At 44.5% G+C, this 22,755-nt stretch overlaps 2 protein-coding genes across 2 annotated transcripts; both read left to right on the top strand.

Annotated features, from left to right (window-relative positions):
- The first annotated feature begins 1,755 nt into the window (after window positions 1-1,755).
- LOC102057142 (serum amyloid A protein-like) lies at window positions 1,756-3,424 on the top strand. Its single transcript, XM_005442760.3, has 4 exons — window positions 1,756-1,893; window positions 2,243-2,375; window positions 2,688-2,826; window positions 3,228-3,424. The coding sequence occupies exons 2-4, from the start codon at window positions 2,270-2,272 to the stop codon at window positions 3,367-3,369; spliced, it is 387 nt and encodes a 128-aa protein (XP_005442817.1). The 5' UTR covers window positions 1,756-1,893; window positions 2,243-2,269; the 3' UTR covers window positions 3,370-3,424.
- Window positions 3,425-3,569: 145 nt separating this feature from the next.
- Window positions 3,570-20,329, top strand: SAAL1 (serum amyloid A like 1). The gene is made up of 12 exons (XM_055722174.1): window positions 3,570-3,742; window positions 4,402-4,515; window positions 8,943-9,026; window positions 11,347-11,426; window positions 11,812-11,871; window positions 12,136-12,251; window positions 13,343-13,526; window positions 13,804-13,886; window positions 14,017-14,205; window positions 15,006-15,202; window positions 15,734-15,826; window positions 16,370-20,329. Exons 1-12 carry the CDS (start codon window positions 3,626-3,628, stop codon window positions 16,460-16,462), a joined length of 1,410 nt encoding a protein of 469 aa, XP_055578149.1. The 5' UTR covers window positions 3,570-3,625; the 3' UTR covers window positions 16,463-20,329.
- The last annotated feature ends 2,426 nt before the right edge of the window (window positions 20,330-22,755 follow it).

Here is a 22,755-nt window from a genome sequence, read left to right as displayed (position 1 = left end):
CCTCCTTGTCGGAGACAAGTCAAGGGGCTGCAATCCAAGAGGTTCTAAAGATCCCCTCCAGCACCTACCTTCTTGCAATTATCCTCACGCCTGTGCTTTTTGCAGAAAATTTTGGTTTGAAAAGAGTGTAAAACACAGCAGACCACAGCAGAAGACTCACAGATATCCTCTGTGGCCCAAAATGTTTGAACTCTTGTAGGGAAAAGTTCTACTAAGTCACTTTTGAAGGTAATGCTCTGTTCTAGGTCCCTGGGCACAACGGCATGTTAGTGAGCCTGTACCCCAACTTACAGGGATAATTTTCCAGTCTTTTTTTTTCTTTTTTCTTTTAAATCGAAACCAAAACGGTGACAGACAGGGCTACTTGTGGCCAGCAGAGAAGGCACTTGAGCTGACAAGTACTCTAAAGGTGTAAGTCATCACTAGGATGCAGAGTTGCAGCAAAACACGGTCTCTGCAGTTACTGAGCTGTTAAGTATCAGGTTCAGGGGTGGCAGGGGACAAAATCATGTGTCTCACCCCCTGATTTTTGGAAGGTTTCCTTGTCCATTAGGTTAGGGTTTAGATTCTCATCTCAAATTGTTCTGTTCAGAGATGCAGTTTGCTAAAGAATATCTGTCCTGCCATGCCAGGCCTGTCTGTGGAAAATGTCTCGTCTTCCCTTAAGCTAAATTCTTTGAAGTTCAGTGATGCCCAAGGAAGTTAGCTGCTGGCATTTGTTATTGCACCTCTTTTATCTCATGCCTCTGCCCTTCAGCTCTAGTGGCTGTTTCAAGCGACAGAGTTGTGAATGAGGCGTCTACGCATACCTCTTCTGCAAAGAATTTAAAGAAGCTCTCTTAGACTTGTTAAGTTATGTAAGAGACCACTCAATGGGGAGACATTCTGCATGTTCATTCTGCAGTGCATCTGCACTCAAACCTAGAGCTTTCTGCAGGGATAACAGTTGTGTCAGTTGTTAACAAAGGGAAGCATGCAGGCTTCTATGCAGAGAGAGCACAGTGGGTGCTGAAGCTGTGAACCATGCCAAAAGGGCCTGACAGTTAATATATTGATCTTAAAATCTAGTAGATTTGTATCCGTATGGATCTGAACTTCTCCTTAGGTAAAATGTTTATTGCTGCATCAAAAACTCTCCTTAGTTTAGCCCACTTGAGCCCCACTGAGCCGCTGTTGCAGCGGGAGGGCTGGAAGTCCCTCAAGAAGGATCTGTGAGAGCAAGCAAAGGCAGGATGAAGCAGCCATTCACACCCTCGTATGTGCAAAGTATGACCAGCAGGGACGGAGCTGTACGCAGTTTGCTTTGCAATGGAGTTAAGAGCAGTGCTTCAAGTTTTCCATTCCATCAACTCTGGAATCCATCTTGTCATCCCAGCACGCATGGAAATTTCATTTAGCAGTTCTTGCAGCCAACCTGGTAATGCAGCTGTCCATTCCTTATGCACTGGCACAGACCTGACCTTTTGTTTCAACATACAGCGTGGGCTGTCGGCTACCTTCTCCTCCAAGCTCTGTCCAGCACAAGAGCCGAACAAAAGTGTCACCCTGAAACCAGCTATAACACTTCAAGTGTGCAAAACACTTCAGTCTTCTAGGCAGTTTCTCACAGCCTGCTTGTTCTGAGGAGCAAATAGTCTCATGGACAGCTGAGGAAGCACCACATACTTTCTAAACAATTCCGTAACAGGAGCAATGAACTTTCAGTAAGGACAAGGACAGGCTTACCGTAATGCTTTCTGTGTTGGAAGTGGAGTGGTGGTGGGGAATTCCCAGAAATGGATATCCTTTCCAGGTTCCTGTTTTGAGGGGTTTGAATTGCTTATAAATACCCTCTCTGAGCCTGAGAGCAGAAAAGACAAGCTCCATCTCCTTTGGCTTTGCCTTTTTTCAGTGGTGAGTGATACTCTGAGCTATATGTGAGCTGTATGTGATAGGTTTAGCTGGCGTTCAGGAGCAGGACTAATGCTTTAGCACGTGGGGCTTCCCTGTACTTACGATAGCCGCAGCAGGGAATGCTAAAATGCAGGTTTCTCGTGTCCATCTGCCTCTGTTGCTGAGTGCTTGGCTAAGCTTGTGGTCAGGCAGAGGGTGTCACTCCTTGTGGAGGGAGAAGCGGGCTCCTGGGCTACAGCCATCAGCGCTGGGGCAGCTGCCCGGGCACAGCTATGGGTGTGATGGGTGCCCTGTCGGCAGTCCCTCAGAGGTGATCCAGAGCTGCTCATCTCTCTTGATTGTCTTGCAGCTCTGTGTCAGGCTCGGGCTGGGAACCATGAGGCTCTGTGTCTGCCTTGTGTTGCTCTCCTTTATTGTATGCGCAAATGCTGACATACCAGGAATACGCGAAAGCGGACGATTTGTCTGGGATGCAGTGGGAGGTAAGCCGCTGTTAGCTTTCCCTCAGGAACCCCCTCCCCGAGCACAGGTTACTGGCGGTATGGACGCAGCCCTCGGAGCTGGGGGGTCCGCTGCTCCACGTGAGGGACCTCGCTGTGTCCTGCTGCTGGAAGAGGGCCTTGATCAGCCCCTGTCGGCCCCTCCCGTGGGCTCAGCCCTGTGCAAGGGCTGATGTGGGGAAGCACCTCCCGGTGTTACTGCTCCTTGGGCCTTCCAGCTCCTGGCTGAAATGGTGCTTGACTCTTTCTGGGATGACTCTTTAGTCATCACCTCTGTTTCTCTTCTTTCTTCAGGGGCATGGGATATGTACAGGGCATACCGGGACATGCGCGAAGCAAATTATATAGGTGCTGACAAATATTTCCATGCTCGTGGGAATTATGAAGCTGCCCGAAGAGGACCTGGTGGTGCTTGGGCTGCTAGAGTGATCAGGTAATGGATGCTATTTGACTTGTTAACAATGAGTAGCTAGGGATCCAGCATTCTGGTGGGAGTGAAGTCCTTTCTCTTGTACCGAGCTTTTGGCCTAGAAGGGCAGTGGTGGGGGAGCCGTTTGTGTCTGAGCAGCCTGTCGCTGTAGGAATGGTGCCTCTCCTCCCACATCAGTGTGAGCCTTTCCTCTTATCCTCCTGAGGAGGCAGATTCCCTGCCTCTCCGTTCCTGGCGATAAGGAGCTCTCCCTGTAACAGTTCTGGATTCCACGGTGGTTCCCAGACAACTGAATCTCACCCCGAGGAGTCCTGTGGAAAAGTTAGTTTTGCAGGAGTGAGGAAACCAACACCGAGTGGAGTTAAATGCTGCTTAGTTCAGGTGGCCTTTTCTCCTCCTGCTAGCGATGCCCGGGAGAAATGGCAAAGCGACTTGAGCGGCCGAGGCGCAGAGGACACCCAGGCGGACCAGGAGGCGAACAAGTGGGGCAGGAGCGGCGGGGACCCCAACCGCTACCGGCCCGCCGGGCTGCCCAGCAAGTACTGACGCTGCTCCGCTGCGACACCTCCCCCGTGCAGTCGAATAAAGGAATTCTGCCGAACGCTGCTCGCCTGGCTGCTGGCTGTGCTCCCGGGGGGACTGCGGCCGGGCGGGGCGGGGGGCTTGCGGGCCCGGCAGCCCAGGGGGGTCCGCAGCGGCTGCCGAGAGCCATGGGCTCCGCGCCGGCAGGGGGCGCGGGGGGGCGCCGCGGGGCGCCGCTCTGGCCGCCGCCTCGTTGGTGCCGGGGAGGCGGTGGGCCGCCATGGACCGTAACCCGTCGCCGCCCTCCAGCGAGGCGGAGGAAGAGGAGGGTGACGCGGTGGGGAACACGGTGTACAGCAAGCACTGGCTGTTCAGCATCCTCAGCCGCCTCATCGAGGTGCGGGGCTGGAGGGGGCGGGGGAGCACCGGGAGGGAAGAGGCGGGCGGGCCCGGTGAGCGCCCAGCGCCTCACGGCTGGCGGGCCCGGTAGGATCCCAGCGCCTCACGGGGGGCGGGAGCGCCCTGAGGGAGGAGGCGGGCGGGCCCGGTGAGCGCCCAGCGCCTCAGGGCGGGCGGGAGCACCGGGAGGGAGGGAAGATGCGGGCGGGCCCGGTAGGTTCCCAGCGCCTCACGGCTGGCGGGCCCGGTGAGCGCCCAGCGCCTCAGGGGGGCGGGAGCGCCGTGAGGGAGGGAAGGTGCGGGCGGGCCCGGTAGGTTCCCAACTCCTCACGGGGGGCGGGAGCGCTCTGAGGGGAGGCGGGCGGCCCGGTGAGCGCCCTGAGAGAAGATGCGGGCGGGCCCGGTAGGTTCCCAGCGCCTCACGGGGGGCGGGAGCGCCGTGAGGGAGGGAAGAGGCGGGCGGGCCCGGTGAGCGCCCAGTGCCTCACGGCTGCTGGGGGCCGCTCCCGGGGCCGCTCGGCACGCTGAGTTCCTGCTTGTGTGTGTTTGTTTTGACGCTGTGACAAGCGACAGGTGGTTGTTAGCGTTTGATGGCATCTGTCGGTGGTAGCTCACGTAACGCCGTACCCCTGTGTGCCCCCCACCCCTTCGCACCAGGTCATTAGCCCCGAGAAGACAGAGCCCACTGTAAGCCCCGAGGAAACCCAGACGGAGCTGGACGAAGAGATGGAGAATGACATTTGCAAAGTGTGGGACATGTCCATGGATGAGGTAGGAGCGGTGTGTGGGAATTGGACCCAGAGGGTGGTTCACAGCTACGGGCATTTCTGCCCTGTGTGTTGTCAGGATCCTTCTGGAAGCGGGCGAAGACACAGAATTATGTGGACTCGGTCAGCTTCTGGTTGTACTGATTACTCTATCGTTTGGCTGACAGTGCCCTGAGAGTCCTTAGGCAGGGCAGGTGTGGTGAATTGGCATCACGCAGGCACATCAGGAAGGCTACCTTTCAAAATGAGCAAGAATGTTGTGTGCACTCTTAAGCCCGGACTAGTTTGCAAAAGCACTCCTAGCTGCTGGGCCCCATGCTGCTGCTTGAGGATGTAAAGCAGAACAGTGTATGAATGTAAAAGAAACGAGGTGGTCTGCCCGACCGTCCCTCCAGCTGGCTGAAGGATTGTGGGGTGCTGTTGCTTTGAGTCAGCTGACACTAATGGGGCCGTATGCACACCTGTTGGTTTTCTGTATTATATGCAGGAGGTGAACCAAAGCTCAGAGTTACTAGAAGACAGCACCTTAGCTATAGCTGAATTTAACCCAGGTGCATAGCCTGTATCTTCAGCAGTTTGATTATGGAGATAATATTGATGCCATCTCTAAATAGGCATATTTCCCTCTAGCATTTGTAATGCATCCTGGTGGGAAGTGTAGTTTTCTCTGATAGATCAACAACCTTTTAAAGTTTAGCTACAGACCTGCAGTCAATGTCACATAGCTTTTTTGGTATTTTTCTCAACATTCTCAAATTGCTGGAACAAATATTCAAGTAAGAGGTATTTTTTTATTGCTACTATTATATTCCTTGGCTGTTTATTTAGGTATTTTAAATAAACATAGAAGATGTGTCCTTTACTTCCCAAATAGAGAACTAATCTTGTGTTTCAGTGTGGTAAAATGAGGAGATTTTTTCTTTTCATAGAATGGTCGACTTGTAGAATCATAGAATGGTTGGTTGGAAGGCGCCTTAAAGATCACCCAGTTCCAGCCCCCTGCCATGGGCAGGGATGTCTTCAACTACATCAGGTTGCTCAGAGCCCCATCCAGCCTGGCCTTGAACACTGCCAGGGATGGGGCACCCACAGCTGCTCTGGGCAGCCTGTACCAGTGCCTCACCACCCTCACAGTAAAGAATTTCTTCCTAATATCTAATGTAAATCCACCCTCTCTTAGTTTAAAACTGTTTCCTCTTGACCTGTCACTACATGGCCTTGTAAAAAGCCCCTCTCCAGCTTTCCTGTCGGCCCCTTTAGGTACTGGGAGGCTGCTGTAAGGTCTCCCTGGAGCCTTCTCTTCTCGAGGCTGAACAACCCCAACTCTCTCAGCCTATCTTCACAGCAGAGGTGCTCCAGCCCTCTGACCATCTTAGTGGCCTCCTCTGGACTTCCTCCAGCAGTTCTTTGTCCTGCCTGTGCTGGGAGCCCCAGAGCAGTAATACAGGTGGGCTCTCAGGAGAGCCGACTAGAGGGGGAGAATCACCTCCTTCAGCCTGCTAGCCCACAATTCTTTTGATGCAGCCCAGGATTCGGTTGGCTTTCTGGGCTGCAAGTGCACATTTCCAGGCCATATTGAGCTTCTTAACCACCAACACCCCCACTTCCTTCTCCTCAGGGCTGCTCTTGTTCTTTCTCCGCACAGCCTGTATTTGTGCTTGGGATGGCCCCCACCCACAGGCATGACCTCACACTTGGCTGTGTTGAACTTCACAAGGTTTGCACAGGCCTACCTCAAGCCTGTCAAGGTCCTTCTGGATGGCATCCCTTCCCTCCAGCATGCTGACCTCACCACACAGGTTGGTGTCATTGGCAGACTTGCTGAGGGTGCAGTCGATCCCATGCCTGTGTTGCCAACAAAAATGTTGAGGAGCGCTGGTCCCAGTAGCGACCCCTGAGGAATGCCACTTGTCACTGGTCTCCGCTTGGAGCTGGTGACCACAACTCTTTGAGTGTGATCATCTAGCCAGTGCCTTATCCACCCAGCAGTCCATCTGTCATATCCATGTGTATCCAGTTTAGAGATGAGGATGTTGTGCAGGATAGTGTCAGATGCTTTGTACAAGTCCAGGTAGGTGACATCAGTTGCTCTTCCCTCATTGACCAACGCTGTAACCCCATCACAGAAGGCCACTAAATTTGTCAGGTGCAATTTGCCCTTAGTGAAGCCATGTTGGCTGTCACCAATCACCTCCTTATTTTCCCTGTGCCTTAGCACAGATTCCAGGAGGATCTGCTCCATGATTTTTGCCAGGGACAGAGGTGAGTCTGACCAGCCTGCAGTTTCCTGGGTCTTACTTATTTCCTTTTTTAAAACTGGGAGTTAAATTTCCTCTTTTCCAATCAGTGGGAACTACAGTGGATTGCCATGACTTATCAAATATGATGGATAGTGGCTTAGCCACTTACATTCGCCAGTTCTGTCAGTACTCATGGATGCATCTTATCAGGTCCCATGGACTTGTGCACCTTCAGGTTTCTTAGATGGTCTCAGGCGATCCTTTCCTACAGTGAGCAGTTCATTCTCCCAGTCCCTGCCTTTGCCTTCTGCGACTTGGGCAGTGTGGCCAGAGCACTTGCTGTTGAAGACCGAGGCAGAAAAGTCATTGAGTACATCAGCCTTCTCCATGTCCTGGATAATTAGGTCTCCCATTTTCTTCTGGAGAGTGCCCACATTTTCCCTAGTCTTCCTTTTATCACCAGTGTACCTATAGAAGCATTCCTTGTTGCCCTTGGCATCCCTGGCCAGCTTTAATTCTATCAGTCTGATAGAATTAATAAATCTGGTCCCTGGCTATGTGGACAATTTCTCTGTATTCATCCCAGCTACCTGTCCTTGCTTTCACCCTTTGTGTTTGATTTTGTCCAGGAGCTCCTTGTTCATCCATGCAGGCCTCCTGGGGTTTTGCCCAACTTCTTTGTTGGGATGCATCCCTCCTGAGCTTGGAGGAGGTGATCCTTGAATATCAGCCAGCTTTCTTGGGCCTCTTTTCCCTCCAGGGCTCTATCCCATGGCATCCTACCAAGCAGATCCCTGAAGAGGCCTGTCCTTGTTTTGGTTGGGATAGAGTTACTTTTTCTTCTCAGTAACTGGTACAGTGCTGTGTTTTGGATGTGGTGTGAGAATCATGTTGATAACACACTGATATTTTCAGTAGTGTTTATACTAAGTCAAGGACTTTTCCGTTTCTGAGACCCTGCCGGTGAGAGGGCTGGAGTGGCAGGCATAAGAAGCTGGGAGGGGACACAGCCAGGACAGCTGACCCAAACTAGCCAAAGGGATATTCCATACCAGTATATAAACTGGGGGGAGTTGGCTGGGGCCAGCCATCACTGCTTAGGGACTGGCTTGGCATCAGTCAGCAGGGGGTGAGCAATTGTATTGTGCATCGCTTGGGGTTTTTTCCCCTTCCCTTTGGATTTTATTCCTCTCCCCTTCTCTCTCTCCTTTTCGTTATTGTTATTTTTATTTTATTTTATGTCAATTATTAAATTGTTTTTATCTCAGCCTTTGAGTTTTACCTTTTTCCCAGTTCTCCTCCCCAGTGCTGCTGAGGGGATGGCGAGTGAGACGTGAGCGAGCAGCTGCGTAGTACTTAGTTGCTGGCTGGGGTTAAACCATGACAAGGCCAAAGTCAGCTCTCCTGAAGTCCAGGGTAGCGATCTCGCTGTGCACCCTCCTCACGGCCCTAAGGATCTTGAACTCCACCATTTTGTGGTCACTGCAGCCAAGGCTGTCCTTGAGCTTCACATTCCCCACCAGCCCCTTCTTGTTGGCGAGAACAAGGTCCAGCATGGCACCTCTCCTCGTTGGCTCCTCTAGCATTTGGAGAAGGAAGTTATTGTCCATGTGTTCCAGGAATCTCCTGGATTGCCTATGCCCTGCTGTGTCCCTCTAACGGATATCAGGGTGGTTGCAGTCCCCCATGAGGACCAGGGCTTGTGAACATGAGGCAGCTCCTGTCTGCCTCCAGAAGGCCTCATTCGCTCCATCTGCCTGGTTGGGCTGGCTGTAGTGGACCCCCACTGTAATAGCACGTGTCCCTGCCCTCCCTTTAACCCTGACCATTTGTGTGGTCTGATCAGGGGCTAATGGTAATCCTTTCCTTTGTTTCTTTTTGTATGTCAGGGTGATGCCACTGAAAACACGTATTGGCTGGACTCTGACTTAGTGTCTCTGAGCCTCTGTTGAGACCGAAAAAGAAACTAAGTGTGACTTTGGGGCTCATTGTATAGCAAATCACTGGCATCCTGAATCACTACAGGGGCTTTTGATCTTTCATTGAAAAACAAGGAGTGTTGGTATTAACCGATCTCTTGTAGTGAGTTTGACATCTCTTTGGTTCAGTCCTTGTGCTTTGAGAACAAATTTGATTTTGTGTTTTGGTAATTGTAGAGGTCCATTTACTTGGCCATTCGTTTCTTCCACAGGATGTCGCTTTATTTCTTCAAGAGTTCAACGCCCCCGATATATTCATGGGAGTTTTTGCCAAGTCAAAATGTCCTCGCCTTACTGTAAGTAGGAGCTGTCAAAAAGCCGTCACATATTAATAGCAATAGTAGATAGCTCTGTACATGGGTTTGCACGTATCTCTCTCATTCTGTTGCATGTTTGAATACATTAGGGGAACAAGGAGAAAGCGCAAAATCAAATTTTAAGATGCTTTTTCGTAGTGTTTTTAATAGTCTAGTCAGTAACTATTTCAGTGATGTTGAAGCTGATATATGTCATTAATGATGAAGGACTAAGTTTATCAAACCTTGTTATAAGGCTTGTTATAAAACCCCGTAAAGACTGGCCTTTTTTTTTCTCATTACTTATTTCATGATTACTGAACAGAAATGTCGTGAATTTTGTTTAGTCAGACATACCGAAGTGTGGTGGGTTGACCTTGGCTGGAGGCTAGGTGCCCACCAAACTGCTTTATCACTCTGCCCCTCCTCAGCTGGACAGCAGGAGAAAAAGATGACAAAAGGCTTATGAGTTGAGATAGGGGCAGGGAGATCACTCAGCAATTACTATCATGGGCAAAACAGACTTGACTTGGGGAAATTAGTTTGATTTATTACTAATCAAATCAGAGTAGGGTAATGAGAAATAAAACCTGAATCTTAAAATGCCTTCTGCCCACCTCTCCCTTCTTCCCAGGCTCAACTTCACTCCTAATTTCTCTGTCTCCTCCCCTGAGTGGCACAGGGGGACAGGGAATGGGAGTTATGGTTGGTTCATCACACGCTGTCTCTGCCACTCATTCCTCCTCACTCTCTGCCCCTGTTCCAGTGTGGTGTCCTTCCCATGGGGCACAGCCCCTCAGACACAGACCATTTTGTGTGAGTCCCCGCAGGGTCACAAGCCTTGCCAGCAGCCCTGCCCCAGCCCAGGCTCCAATCCCCGTGGGACCATTGGATGGGGATCTGCTCCACTGTGAATCTCCATGGGCCGAGGGGGACAGCCTGCCTTGCCATGGGCTTCCCCTTGGGTTGCCAGGGAATCTGCTCTGGCACCTGGAGATCCTCCTGCACTGACCTGGGTGTCTACAGGGCTGTTGCTTTTACATAGTCTCACTCCTCTCTCTGGCTGCAGTTGCTGTTGTGGTGTTTTTTTGCCCCTTTTTAAACATGTTGTCCCAGGGGCGCTACCGCCATCACTGATGGGCTTAGCCTTGGCCAGCAGTGGGTCTGTTTAAGAGCCAGCTGGCATTGGCTCCATTGGACATGGTGGAAACTTCTGGCAGCTTCTCACAGAAACCACCCCTGTATCTGCCCTGCTACAAAACTTTGCCACGCAAACCCAATACAAAAGCTAATCTTGGCAGTTAAGAACTCCTAGACACCAATGTGTAATACTTTTTTGTTTGTTTGTTTTTCCTTCTTCCTTTGTTTTGATGTCATTGCTTTGCAGCTATACTGTAATTCAGTATAGGTTTTCAAAGGTATTCAGTGTTGGTATGACTTCCCTTTCTCTGAAGTTACCGGACACTTTACTTCAGGAGATCAGTAGAAACACACAGTTGAAAGTTCAGTACTTTATCTTTTGAAGAGACAACCAAAATATGGAAGCGAGTGCAAATTGTCCGTCACAGCTGCTTTCTTGAAATAGTGTCTTCTAGAGTGTCTGCTGTAATGTAGCAGAGGTAATAGCATGTTAATTATTAAGAAAATAATCTTGAACAGCCAGAGTTGATTACAAACTTTAAATTGCTGAAAATGAATGATTCCCAGGGCATTCTCTGTTAGCACGAGTTACCCGCAGGTATTTCAGAGCTCTTATAGAAGTATGCATCCTTTCAATGATTGTTTAGCTGTGAACATCCTAATGGGATGCACTGCTTTTGGCTTTGTTTTGGTTTGGTGGTTTGTTTTTGGTTTGGTTGGTTTTTTAGATCTCTGCAATCAGAAAATGGGCTTTGCTGGAAGCTTGTATTAAGACCCGTTTCTTTTGGCAGGAGATGAATATCTGTGAGGGTTACACTTACATGGCAATAGTTTTGTTCTTGAGATTCTTTATTGTTTTAATAATAGGGATGCCAGATTAGCTTCGAAACAGTATATGTAGAATATGCAAGCAAAGTTGATTTCAAGATATATTTGCTTTTATGGAACACCTTAGCACCTAAATATCTGAATAGTACCTGTCATGAGTATATTTCAAGCTAGTCTAATAGCATTCTGTAGAAAAATCAGTATCTCTGTCCTGAAATTGGTGGGTCATAAGAACTTGGAGACCAAACTGGAAAATGTCTTTGAAAATTTCTTACTTTTGTCTTATGGGTGTGGAAATAAAATTGTGAACTACGTTGCAGTTGCCTCATTATACTGTATTTTGGCTTTTCAGGAAATCTGTGTGGGAATATTAGGAAATATGGCCTGTTTCCAAGACATATGCATGTCCATTAGTAAAGATGAGAATCTTGGGTAAGTGCGTATGTGCTTTATACACTCACGACTACTGCTCTTCTGGACTCAAAATCATGAAATAGATGTTCAGAAGGAACTAAGTTTGCCTGCCATGCCTCATCTTCATTCACACCTTTCTGGCTGACTGTATGTGTGGGAAGTGTTCAGTGAAGGAAAGAAACAATACAGAGCACAATTATTTTTGTTTTTTTCATCACCCAAGTTCTTGAATCTTTTATTTCTAAGTTTGGCAATCTTGAAACACTGGAAATGCATGCACAGTCAGAAGAAGCTGGTTTTAATCTCAGAACATGGCTACAGTTATGAAATCAACCTTTTTATAATTATTGTCTTAAGCAAAGATAGATTTTATTAACTTTTATTTTGCATTTTCTCCTTAAAGCCAAGTGTTACTGCAACGTTTGTGTGATTCAGACTCCCCGACTCTTCTGGAAACGAGCAGGTAGGACATCTCAGAAATTTATGCATCATTAGTGTAGTTCTGCTATGTTCTGAGGCCTGGGAAGAAAACTGACAAGTGGGTTCACTGTTTTATTATCCTTTCTTTTCCTGTCCTTTTTATCATTTCCACATAGTTCTGGAATCAGTTCGCTGTGAGCTAACTTCCTGTTTCTGTCACATCATTCTCATTATTTTGGATTTACACTTGTACAATTAAAATGAATGAATTGGCTTCTGATTTGTTTAATGGGCAATTCTTGTCTAGGTTGTTGTTAACTTGCCTCTCCCAGCCTGAGGTCGCTAATGTCTGGGTTGAGAGAATCCGAGAAAACCCTTCCGTGTATGACTGTGTGTGCTTTATCATGTCCAGCTCTACAAATGGTAAGTTGCCAAAACAAGTTGGGAATTGGTGGGTGTTTGCAGAAAAAAATGAGAACTGAAGTATGCCATTTCAAAGACAAATATTTTCAATTGGAAGTACAGAATTGCTCTAAAATAAAGCAAACCTCATGAATTTAAAGGATGCCAAAATAAACCTGTTCTGCCTTTGCAGGTTTATAAATGTATGTAAAACCAACCAGAAAAGTGGCCACAGTAGAAGAAAGCTTTGTGGGGGAGTCAAAATAAGTTGAATAGAAAAAATTGTTATTTGGCACAGCAAGGGAAAGGAATAGTCCTCATTCAGGCCTATACACGTGTTATTTTTGGTCCTTGAAACAAGACCTCATTTACTTTTTTTTTTTTCAAATCAGATAGGTATTTTCCATTTCTAAAAAAAAACATTCTTGTGGAATGCGAACTGGAGGAATGATTCAGTTATTCTGAACGGCAGCTGAATACTGCACAGGGTTTGCATATGCAGTCAGTAGCACACAAATCTCTCTTAGCACTAATTTAGTAAAAAACACACTAAGCACCTATTAATGGAAATATTTTGAATAGCATTTACGTTTCACGTCCGACTCAATTGTAATAGCAGTTATGATTTGTCTAGGAATCCTAATAATTTAGCTTTTTCAATTTGGTTGGGTTTCTGGGTTTTTTTAATGACAGTGCTCAAAATTCCTGCTCTGTCCAATTAAAATCACAGATCTACTTCAGTGAAATGCAGATTGGCAGATGTAAGGTTAGCAGAGTGCTGCATGTTTCGGAACAAATCTTAGAAAGTTTCATTTCAGAAGCAGAAGATGAGACTTTTCAGGAATGTGAAGTCTCTTTGCAGAATAAAGTTTGTGCTTCATAAGTGGCATGATAAAGTGTGGCCTTTCGAACAACCCGGTTTATCAAGCTCTTCACCTGATCTATGCCACAAAAAGGAATTAAACATAGTAACCCTTAGTAGGTCATGAACGAAACTAACATATTTCAGCACTGCATTTACTCTGAATATTTCTATATATTAGCATTTTGTGAGCTAAGTTTTGCTCTTCAGTTTTAGTCTTGTTGAAATTTATACGTTCTCTCTTGTGCAGTTGAATTGCTGGTAAAAGTGGGTGAAGTGGTGGACAAACTCTTTGATCTAGATGAAGAGCTAATGTTAAACTGGATTAAAAATGGTACTTGTCGGTCTGTGGGACCATCTGTAGATGATTCCCCTGAAGAACTTCCAGATTTCAAGATTGTGCCTTGTATACTTGAAGCAGCCAAACAAGTCCGGTATGTCAGATTTCTTTTTGGTTTCATGGTTGGGGAGACTCCTCTTAACCTTGTTGAGACCTGTGTCTGAACATTTTAATTTCAGTGGGAGCTGCATAGTTTGACGGATCACTAGAATACATTTTGCTGTACTTGTAATTTGAAATGAGTCAACTAGTTTGTTAGCAAAGAGAGTGGCAGTGATTGCTGATAGTCTTCTGTGTGTCCAGAACACACAGAAAATAAACTCAGCAATCAGATCTTTAATAAGTCTTTGTTTTTTGTTTGTTTTGTGTAGATCAGATAATCCGGAAGGACTTGATGTTTATATGCATATCTTGCAGCTTCTGACCACGGTGGATGAGGGTATTCAGGCTATTGGTAAGACACTTGATGGCACCAAGAACGGCAGTAACGTCTGGATCATCAGATATTTAATGGGGAGAAAAATAATTCATGTACCTAGAATAAATTTGTTGGGTTGGTGGGTTCTCTTTATTTCTTTCTCAAGTGCAGGCTCCTGATGGAGGAAAAGAGACTTGGAGTTTGCTTTATGACCTCGTTTGCCATGAACTTTGCCAGCCAGATGACCCACCGATCATTGTGCAGGAGCAGAAGACTGTGTTGGCCTCTATTTTGTCCGTGCTGTCTGCTATGTTTGCTTCACAGACAGAACAAGAATACACCAAGATGAGGAAAAGCAAGTTGTGCTTTTTTCTGGGTTTTTTGTTTGTTTTTTTTTTAAGTTATTTTCACAGTTGACTTTGTGTACATGAGGTGAAAGGTGATTAATTTATTACTGTTTATTAGAGATCGGTTCAGAACACAGAATTCAGTTACATGTTTGAATACCGTAAGACTTTTTACTGGTGACTCTTAAAAATCACAGCTAGCTCAAAGTTCAGTTACTGGATATCTCTGAAGAGTTACAGTAATAGAATTTACAGATTCTGTTCAGTCTTCTGCACTGGGTAAATTAATGAAAATTGCACAATTCATCTTTGCTAAAATACGAGGTCTTGATAGTAATACTTTTTTTTTTTAGTAGAGGGAGATTCTGCACTTTCTTAAATCCTTCTTTATCACTTGTTACTTTTTAGTCCATTGACAAGTCTTTAGAATTAAAAAGCCTGCCTTGGGAAGGTCAGAGTCATCTGCAGCAGAAAGATGTTATATTGGTTTGGTTTATCAGCTAGGATATCTGGATGCAAATTTGACATACCAGCCTCTCGTGAGACATTTTCCTTCTCATGTTTCTTACCACTGGCATATACTTTCTATAGATACAGGGTAACTTGCAGAAAAAATGGTTTGGGTTTTAGATTACATTTCCATTGCTACTTGCTCCTTTAAAACAGTCTTTGACAAAACAACACTGTCAGAATGTACATACCTAGAGCTTTTGTGTAAAATCTGGCAGTGTTTTCAGAATTCTCACACCTTGAAAGGATGGAGAAGAATTTTGAGTGTTAAACTTCCATTTTCTTGTTACTTTGTTAGATATGCCTCTGATTGGGAGCTTGATTCGTATCTTACAATACATGGAGGGCTGTGGGAAGAGAGCTGTTGATAACTCAAAGGAATCCGAACAAGAAGACACTGGAGGGGCTGATATTAATGAGGAAGATTTCCATTTAAAAATTTTGAAGGATATTTGCTGTGAATTACTTTCCAATATGCTTCAAGAACTGACAAAGGTAAGAATAAACAAAATTCTAAGAGAGGGATTTCTGCAGAACAGGTAAGAAAACAGACATTGCTATTAATGTGGTCATCTTTCTGTGTCAGTGAAGGTGCATGCTGGACATTCATTAGAGAATCAATCAGAAATTGAGTAGCAACATGTGTGTTAGATGGCAGGGAGAGATTTTCTGAGGTGTGTGCCTCCAGGGTCAAGATTCTGTGTGATAAATTCTCTAGGTGTATGTCACCATTTCTTTTGAATGAAAGCCAATTTATTTAAGAAAACAAAAGAATATTAATATATGAACTCACCTTCTTAGCTGGGCTCCCTTATTAGGGGAGCATTCAGATTAAAAGACTTGTGTGTGAGCTTTCACACTGTTATGTATTAGCTACATCTGGCATTCGCTGAGAACTGTAAGTTCTGGTTGTTTTACCCATTTTTGAGAACAAAGTGCATACTGCAGACAGTGCAGAAAGTTTTGAGTTGGTTCTTCAACAGCTGTTCATGATGTGCAAGCTGTATTTCTCATTTTATTTTCCAGGAAAATACATTAGAAGGACTACACCAGGGACATTTAAATGAACAGACATGTTCCTGTGCATTTCAGAACCTCTTACCTCTGTATTTTGCATCAGTGAGTATGTTGCAAGGTCTTTAATATAGCTGAAAAAATACTATTCAGGTGGCAAGACCTTTGAGAGTCAGAGACAGAAATAGGTCAGAATTGCTCAGACACAGGTAATACGCCATTCCAGACAGTCTTTACTCTGTCTGTTCTGGCTTACTTCAGCCAGAGCTTTGCCTAAATCATCAGCTGGTATAAGGATCAAACTGTGCTGAGATGAGTGGATGTCTGCAAATTTATGATAGTTGAAAATGTGTCCTGTATATTTTTATAGAATAATTACTCTAAAGATTTTTCATAGGGAGCTTTTCTTTATGTACTTTTAATCAATAAAATAAGCATTTGGGGAAGGTGATAATGTTTCAGAATTGAGGCCAACTGAAATGGTGGGGATTAGGAGAAAGGTATGTACAGTGTTGGCTGCTGCTGGTGGGCAGGTACAGAAGTAGAAAGGCCCCCTATACCAAGCGTAGGAATTCTGTGTTCCGTGCAAGCTGTTTTGTTTTGTTATTTTCTTTTTGTGTGTGCGTGTGTTTATGATTTCATTTCTAGGTGGAGAGTTTCCTTGAAGTTCTGCGTGAGGCTGATCAGACACTTGCTGACAATCTAGAAAAATGTTTCCCAAGCCTGAAGGTTCATGCCTGAGAATATACATGAAATATTTTCCTTCTTTGGAGTGAAGATTTTTGACTGTTTCATTACAGTGTTTCAGAAATCAGGTTCAGAAAATGCAGGAGAACGAGGCAACCTCCTTACCAACAGGTGGCTTTTAAGAAATTTTCCAGGTTAATCTGATCTGCCTGGGGAAGGAAATTGGTGTAAATTCAGTTCTGCATCTTCCATCCTGTTGGCTCTGGTGATGAGAGACTGTTGATTTCTAATTGCTTCTCTGCAGTGTAGTTTTCTTGGAAAAACTCTTGATTCTGTCCTTTTCAATTTAAGTTGAAACAGCAAAATCAATGAAATGCACTAAATAGTTTTTTATGATGCTGGTTTCTTCCACTTTGCTGTTGGTAAAAAGAGGATTGATCAATAGGAAATCCCAGATGTCCTCTGCCTGAAGACCTTCAAGTACCTGATAAAAACAGAGTTAAATTACACAGTTGTTTGTGTTTGGTTTTGGTTCTCTTTGAGATTGTATGAGTACCTTGAGCAGGTATGGCAACAGAAACGTTTCATCCTGCTTCTTTAAAATCTTCATACTTCTTACACTGAAGTGTCTTCTGCACCTCAGCTCTGAGTTGTGGCGTCTAGGTCCTGTGCAGTTTAAAGGATTTGAGAACATGGTTACCAGTGGTCTGTGCTGCAGCTTCCAACCATTGCAGCCAGTTATCCAGAGTTAGAGTTGCAGGGCAGGTTTGGATTTTATTTGTGGCATACTTGCAAACTTTCTGCTTTTGTAAAGCAGTCTCCGCTTCCTTTTAGGAATGTAATGTGTATCGGACCGTTCTTTCCTCATTTGTGTGTCTTAAGAATTATCTGTGAATGACATTAGAAATGCCGTGTTAGCCTTGCTTTTTCAGGGGACCTTGAGGTGTTAGGTCACTTACAGTAAATTCAGTCTTCTAAAAATCCCCTTTTTAATTTCATTATGTTTTAACTGCATTAGATTTTTAGATCATGTGCCTGCATGCAGTACAGCTAACATATTCAGTGTCTGAAAAGACAGTATAACAACACATCAGCTTCACTGTTCTTATAAATGAGAGTAAAAAACAATTGGTCTTTATTAGGTTTGAGATGTAAAAGAAAATGGGAACCAGAGTGTAGAGAATAACTTTCTACTATATACACACATTCCCTGGCTCTCCAGGTTTTTATAGACTTTAAGTATTGTGCTGGGCCATGTTTTGTTTGCCTCGAGTTACCTATACATGTGGTAAAATACGGTATGTGTATATGTATATAGCTTTTTCATCCAAACTTCCAGTTCTCAAAAACTGTGCAATTTAATCATTCCCTTGGGCTGCCAGCAGCATCTTGGTTGTCAGCAGGGGATTTGAAATTACAGATATCTGACTTGTGTCACCAAAAAGAATTGTCATGGTTTCTATCAGTTTTTGTATGCTATGTTTATTGGAGAAAGCTGGTAACTGTGAATAGGATGACAGCATTTTTCATACTACTTTGACAGTTTTGGGATATTTTCTTAAACCTATAGATTTGTAATAAACTTTCTTTTAAAAAAACCCTGTACGCTCTCCTTCATTCTAAGTGTCAGTTAGACTTGTTTTCTGAGCCACTGGAAATCTCTGTTACTCTGAAATATGTCATTTGTCAGAGGAAAATTGAACCTCTTTGTAATGTCTCAATGTCCTGTAAAATACGTTGTTGATCACTGGATATTCATTTGGACTCTCTTTGGCTTTCTTTGCTTAGTCATTTTTATGGTCTGGAAGTTAATCTGTCTTTCATGTAGTTGTTAACATTTTTCTGAGCTTAATTTGTCCCCAGATGTATTCTAAGTATCTCCGTGATAGCCCACTATAGTTAGAATTATTTCTGGTTTGTGTCTCTTGAAATTTGTTGGAGTCATTGAAATTTTGTAGTAGTTGTTTAATGTAACATACAAAAACCCTGAGACAGGATCTGTTGTTTTATTTTGTTCCTTGTTCTTTCCAATACGCAAATACCCAGTATTGCTGCTTAATTGTTAAATGTGGTATCACTAATTACAGTGAGTAGATGAGATATATAATTTCCCTGATATAATTGTTGCCTAAGTGGGATGATATCCAATGCCTGTCGTGCTAGAAAAAATGGCCAGTGGCAGTAAGTGGGAAAAGAGCTGGGTCTCATCCTGCAAGAAGCTGTAGAAATGGGTCAGTCAGCCTTGCTTCAGCAGAATGCTAGTTAGGTGTGCTGGGTGTTTTTATCCTTGGTAAGCCTGGTGAAATGGAGACTGAATTCCCCCTTTACCCCGCCGAACCGCTGCCTTTGTGCAGGCTGCGCTGCGTTGGCTTTGGGAGCCCGAGGCTGGTGTCAAATGGAATGCGAGCTAACCCTGCGGTGGGTTCGGCGTTCGCGTCACGGGAGAAAGGTGCGGTTGAACGTGGTGCGCCTGTATTTCAGCACCTTGCCAGCAGGGATCTCCCTTAGCCTGTGCTTCATGAGCATCATGTGCCTGGGTTTTTGGTAGTGTTGGGGGTTTTTTGAGGGGCAGGGTTGGGGGTGTGTTTGGGTTTAGGGTTCTTTGGTGTTGGTTTTTTTTTTTGTTGGTTTTTTTTTTTTTTTTGTTCCCTCCCCTAGCCATTCTCTGACACCAGCTGGCAAGCCAGATCTCTCGGGGCCAGTTGATGCAGAATGGACATCTATCTACAAGTAGCTTTCTTCCAGACCAAAGATCTGATTACCTCCGTAACATCCTCCTTTGGGGAAAAATCAGAAGGACTTGTCACTGCTTTGTGCAGAGGTCTGAATAAAATGTGGGTGTCTGAAGCATTGAACTAAAGTAACCGGAACTGGGTCCTGCTCAGCCAGGGCTGGATGTGAACTGTGGCATGAGAACACCTAGAAAATAAGGGGCAGAAATCGTACTGGAAGGCCTTATTTTAAATTAGGCTTAATAGATCCATCTAATTTCATTCAAAGACAGGATTCTAACTTTCTTTTGACTCGCACTTTATGTACGTTTGGCATCTTTAATCCCAATAGTAACTTTTTCCTGCAGGGGCAAAGCCCATAAAACCAAAGACACTGGATATGTGGGGAAAACCCCAATGATATTAGAGCGCTTCATCTGCTCCCTTGATGTGAGGAGGTGGTTGCTGCTTTTGATAGCCTAATGCTTGCCCAGCGTTCATGTCACAAACCTGTCCTTTCTGTTATAAACCTAATGTGCTGGGGAGTTCTTTTCTATGCTTCCCCATATTCAGGTCACGCTGCTTTCTTAATTTTCTGTCACTGATTTTTTTAGTTCGTATTTTCTTCCAACTGCCATGGTGATTCCTTTTTCTGTAAGATTATATGTTAGAGTTGACCTGTAACAACTGTATAACTACCTTTCCCTGTAACTAAGCTGACTGCAAAAAAAAAAAAACGATTTAAAAACCCCCTGTATTTGTAAGTCAACTATCTTTGTAGTTTGTTACACCGGTATGAAAAGGTACGGAAACATTACTATGGTTGTGCTTGTTTGTTGTGAAAATCTGTCCTCTTTCCAACAGCCTTATTTTGGCTGTTACTGAGCGTTACAAAAGCAGCAGCATCTCTGTTACCTTTTCCACTCAAGAATTTGCTTTTGTTTCTAGAGCAGAGCCTCTTGGTCACAGCAGTTCCTTAGCATATCCTTTATTTTCCCCTCAAAATTAAATGTTGTTCGTTCTTCCTTTTTAATGCTTGCAGTTTACTTTTGGTTTTTTTGGTTGTTCTAGAAAATGATGAAATTCATGTGCTGTGACAAACTCAATGAGAAAGGAAGAACCTGCTACACCTGAGGCAAGTACGTCTGCTGTAATATATACAATTTCTCAAAAATCATGTGAAGGCAAATAAAAGCAGTGAGCAGCTGTGCATTTGCTCCCCATTTACTCATGGCCATGTGCGTCAGTCATGCAGTTGGCATGCCCCTCAGTTGGAGCCGACAAGGCGTGTGCTAAGTGAATCTGACATCATGAGGCTGGTAAAATAAACCAGGTTATTTCCAACAGCTACTGATGGAGGTTTAGCAATGGGAAATATTTCTCCTATTCCTCCTTCTATTTGCCTGTTTACCTCTTTAAAAAAAAAAAAATGGTTTCATAATGCAAGGAGCTGACATCTAAGATTGGTAAGAGAAGGGGTTTGCATCTGAGTTGTTACTGTGAAGAAAATTAACAAACCAAGGGAAAATCCACTGGGGGGGTTCTGTTTGCTTTCGTTTTTCCAGTTCATGTTTTCGGGGGTTAGCTGTATGTCTTAATGACTTCTCAGAGAAGTCCGAGAGCTGAATTTTTTACAAAGACTAGTGTAAAGAAGAATGCTTGACAAAGTGACAGCGGTAGGATGCTGTGAAGTAAGGCAGTACTACTGGAGAAAGAAAAAGAGGTGAAGAAGGGATACTGGAGAAAGAAAGAAAACAGGAAAAAACCTGGAAGAATTGTGACAAAAGGGATAGATAGTGAGTAAGTGTGATATTGAAGGAGAAAAGCATTAAGTATCAGTTAACAGTGTTGGCATTCTAGGTCTGTCCAGGTGGAATAGCTTATGTGTGGTCACATATCAAAAAGGTGTAATGTTGATTATGTTTTCTATTTTCAAAGCTGAATCTCCTTTGTAGTTTTTCTTGCTCTTAAGGTGAAGGTAGGGTCTTAAAAAGCGCAGCGGGTGGGCAAACCAATATTGCTTGATATTTAAAATTTTCTTTAGTTATTATTCACCACCCCATTTTAGCAGGCTGGCTGAGGCACCAGGGAGCTGTTTCACGATGGGGGTGAGGCAGTTTCAGGTGTTGCACGCCCTTGCCTTGCACGGGGCTTGGACCTGCCGGAGGTGAGAAGTGATGGCAGAATCCTGAAGGGCTGGTGCTTGTGTTGCACAGTGGCCTGAGATGAGCACAGCTGACGGCAGTGTGCTCCTGGTTCAGAGAACTGGTTAGGTAATGAGGGGGAGGGGCCTGCTTGATGCCTGCATATTTTTACTCAAGGAGAACAAAATCCTGCTCAGTCTCTAATAGCGATCGGTATGAGTAAGAATCTACAACCTTGAATTTGACTTGAGCATTTTTATATGAAAACTATATATATATATGAATTTTTATACGAAATTTTTCATTTCCCTAAAATGAAAAAATTGTGTGATTAATGTATTCTGTTAGTAGTGAGATTAAAATCCAAGCCTTGGTGTAACAGTCGTACATCCATAGTAGTTTCTTCATATGTGTGGAGTAGGCATGGTGACTGACTGCATGTTTGCACCTCTAATAACTGAAGTGCCATGTTGCTGACACTTCCCCAATTTATGTCACTTTATCCAGTTCCCAAGGAAACCTTAGAAAAGCAAATGGACCCTGATATTCTGTGTTGCAATGGTGACAGTTATTTATTCTGTGTTTTAGTTATGCAAAGCCCATTTTAATTTTGCGGTGAGCTTGTATCAATATTATTTTTGTTGTCATGCACATTGTTTTTGGTGACAGCTCTGTTTAAAGAAGTTGTAACTTTAACAAGCCATCTGTTAACCTTATGTAGAAAGGAAACGCTTTTGTCAATTACTCTAATGAAATCACAAAAATCATTTCCTGGTTTCCAGTTGTAGACCAGTCATCCTATCTTCTGTCAATAGGAGGATATTGAAACACAAAGGAAAATACGTGTGCACTTCTATCCTGCCCTGCAATATCGCTACAGTGTTGCATTTTAGTGCAGCAAATTGTAATTGGCCAGTGATGTCATAAGGTTTTCTTTTCCATTAAAAATTCTCTGTAGCGAACAAACTCTCTTTATTCAATATCAGAGAGCTTCCTCATTAGTCGGGTAGGAAAACTGCACACAGGAACCATGGGAAGACATTTTGAGTTTATGGCAGCTTGATAAGTAAAGATATTGATTTCATGAATTAAGAGAGTAGGAAGGAAAGAGAAACACTTCAGCTTAGATGGGAATAAACAAAATTGTAGAAATAACTCCATTTTGTTGCTTGGGATGAGGCCATTAGAATGGCTGAATGGAAAAAGGAGAAACAGGGTAGAAAAGGCTGGAGTAGTGAGAAAGGGAAAAATGAATGGTGAAAACACGGAAGAGCAAGGAAGGGCTCTGACACTGAGCTTTTTAGAAGGAAGACTTTTAAGAGGGATTGAAAGAAACATGGGAAATTGCCTGTGAGCTGGCAAATAACATGGGTCCACGAAAAGTCTCCAAGGGACCCAAATGTGTTGGCACTGTGCAGTGTGAGCTGTTCATGTGGCAAAGTCCGAAGCCCAAACAAAGAGAAGATTTGTCCTTTTCCTCCTCTTGGAGAGG

This window comes from Falco cherrug, chromosome 10 (genome assembly GCF_023634085.1).
Source record: "Falco cherrug isolate bFalChe1 chromosome 10, bFalChe1.pri, whole genome shotgun sequence".
Classification (NCBI taxonomy): Eukaryota; Metazoa; Chordata; class Aves; order Falconiformes; family Falconidae; genus Falco; species Falco cherrug.
The sequence above is the reverse complement of the archived record's forward strand: the minus strand, read 5'-3'. Positions and strand labels throughout refer to the sequence as shown.

Bases quoted from the DNA above. Each gene is read 5' to 3' on its own strand.
- LOC102057142 (XM_005442760.3), top strand. From the start codon at position 2,270: ATGAGGCTCTGTGTCTGCCTTGTGTTGCTCTCCTTTATTGTATGCGCA. The intron at 2,376-2,687 runs GTAAGCCGCTGT...TTCTTTCTTCAG, and splicing joins TGTCTGGGATGCAGTGGGAG to GGGCATGGGATATGTACAGG. The intron at 2,827-3,227 runs GTAATGGATGCT...TCCTCCTGCTAG, and splicing joins TGGGCTGCTAGAGTGATCAG to CGATGCCCGGGAGAAATGGC.
- SAAL1 (XM_055722174.1), top strand. From the start codon at position 3,626: ATGGACCGTAACCCGTCGCCGCCCTCCAGCGAGGCGGAGGAAGAGGAG. The intron at 12,252-13,342 runs GTAAGTTGCCAA...TCTCTTGTGCAG, and splicing joins CATGTCCAGCTCTACAAATG to TTGAATTGCTGGTAAAAGTG. The intron at 15,827-16,369 runs GTGAGTATGTTG...TTTCATTTCTAG, and splicing joins TACCTCTGTATTTTGCATCA to GTGGAGAGTTTCCTTGAAGT.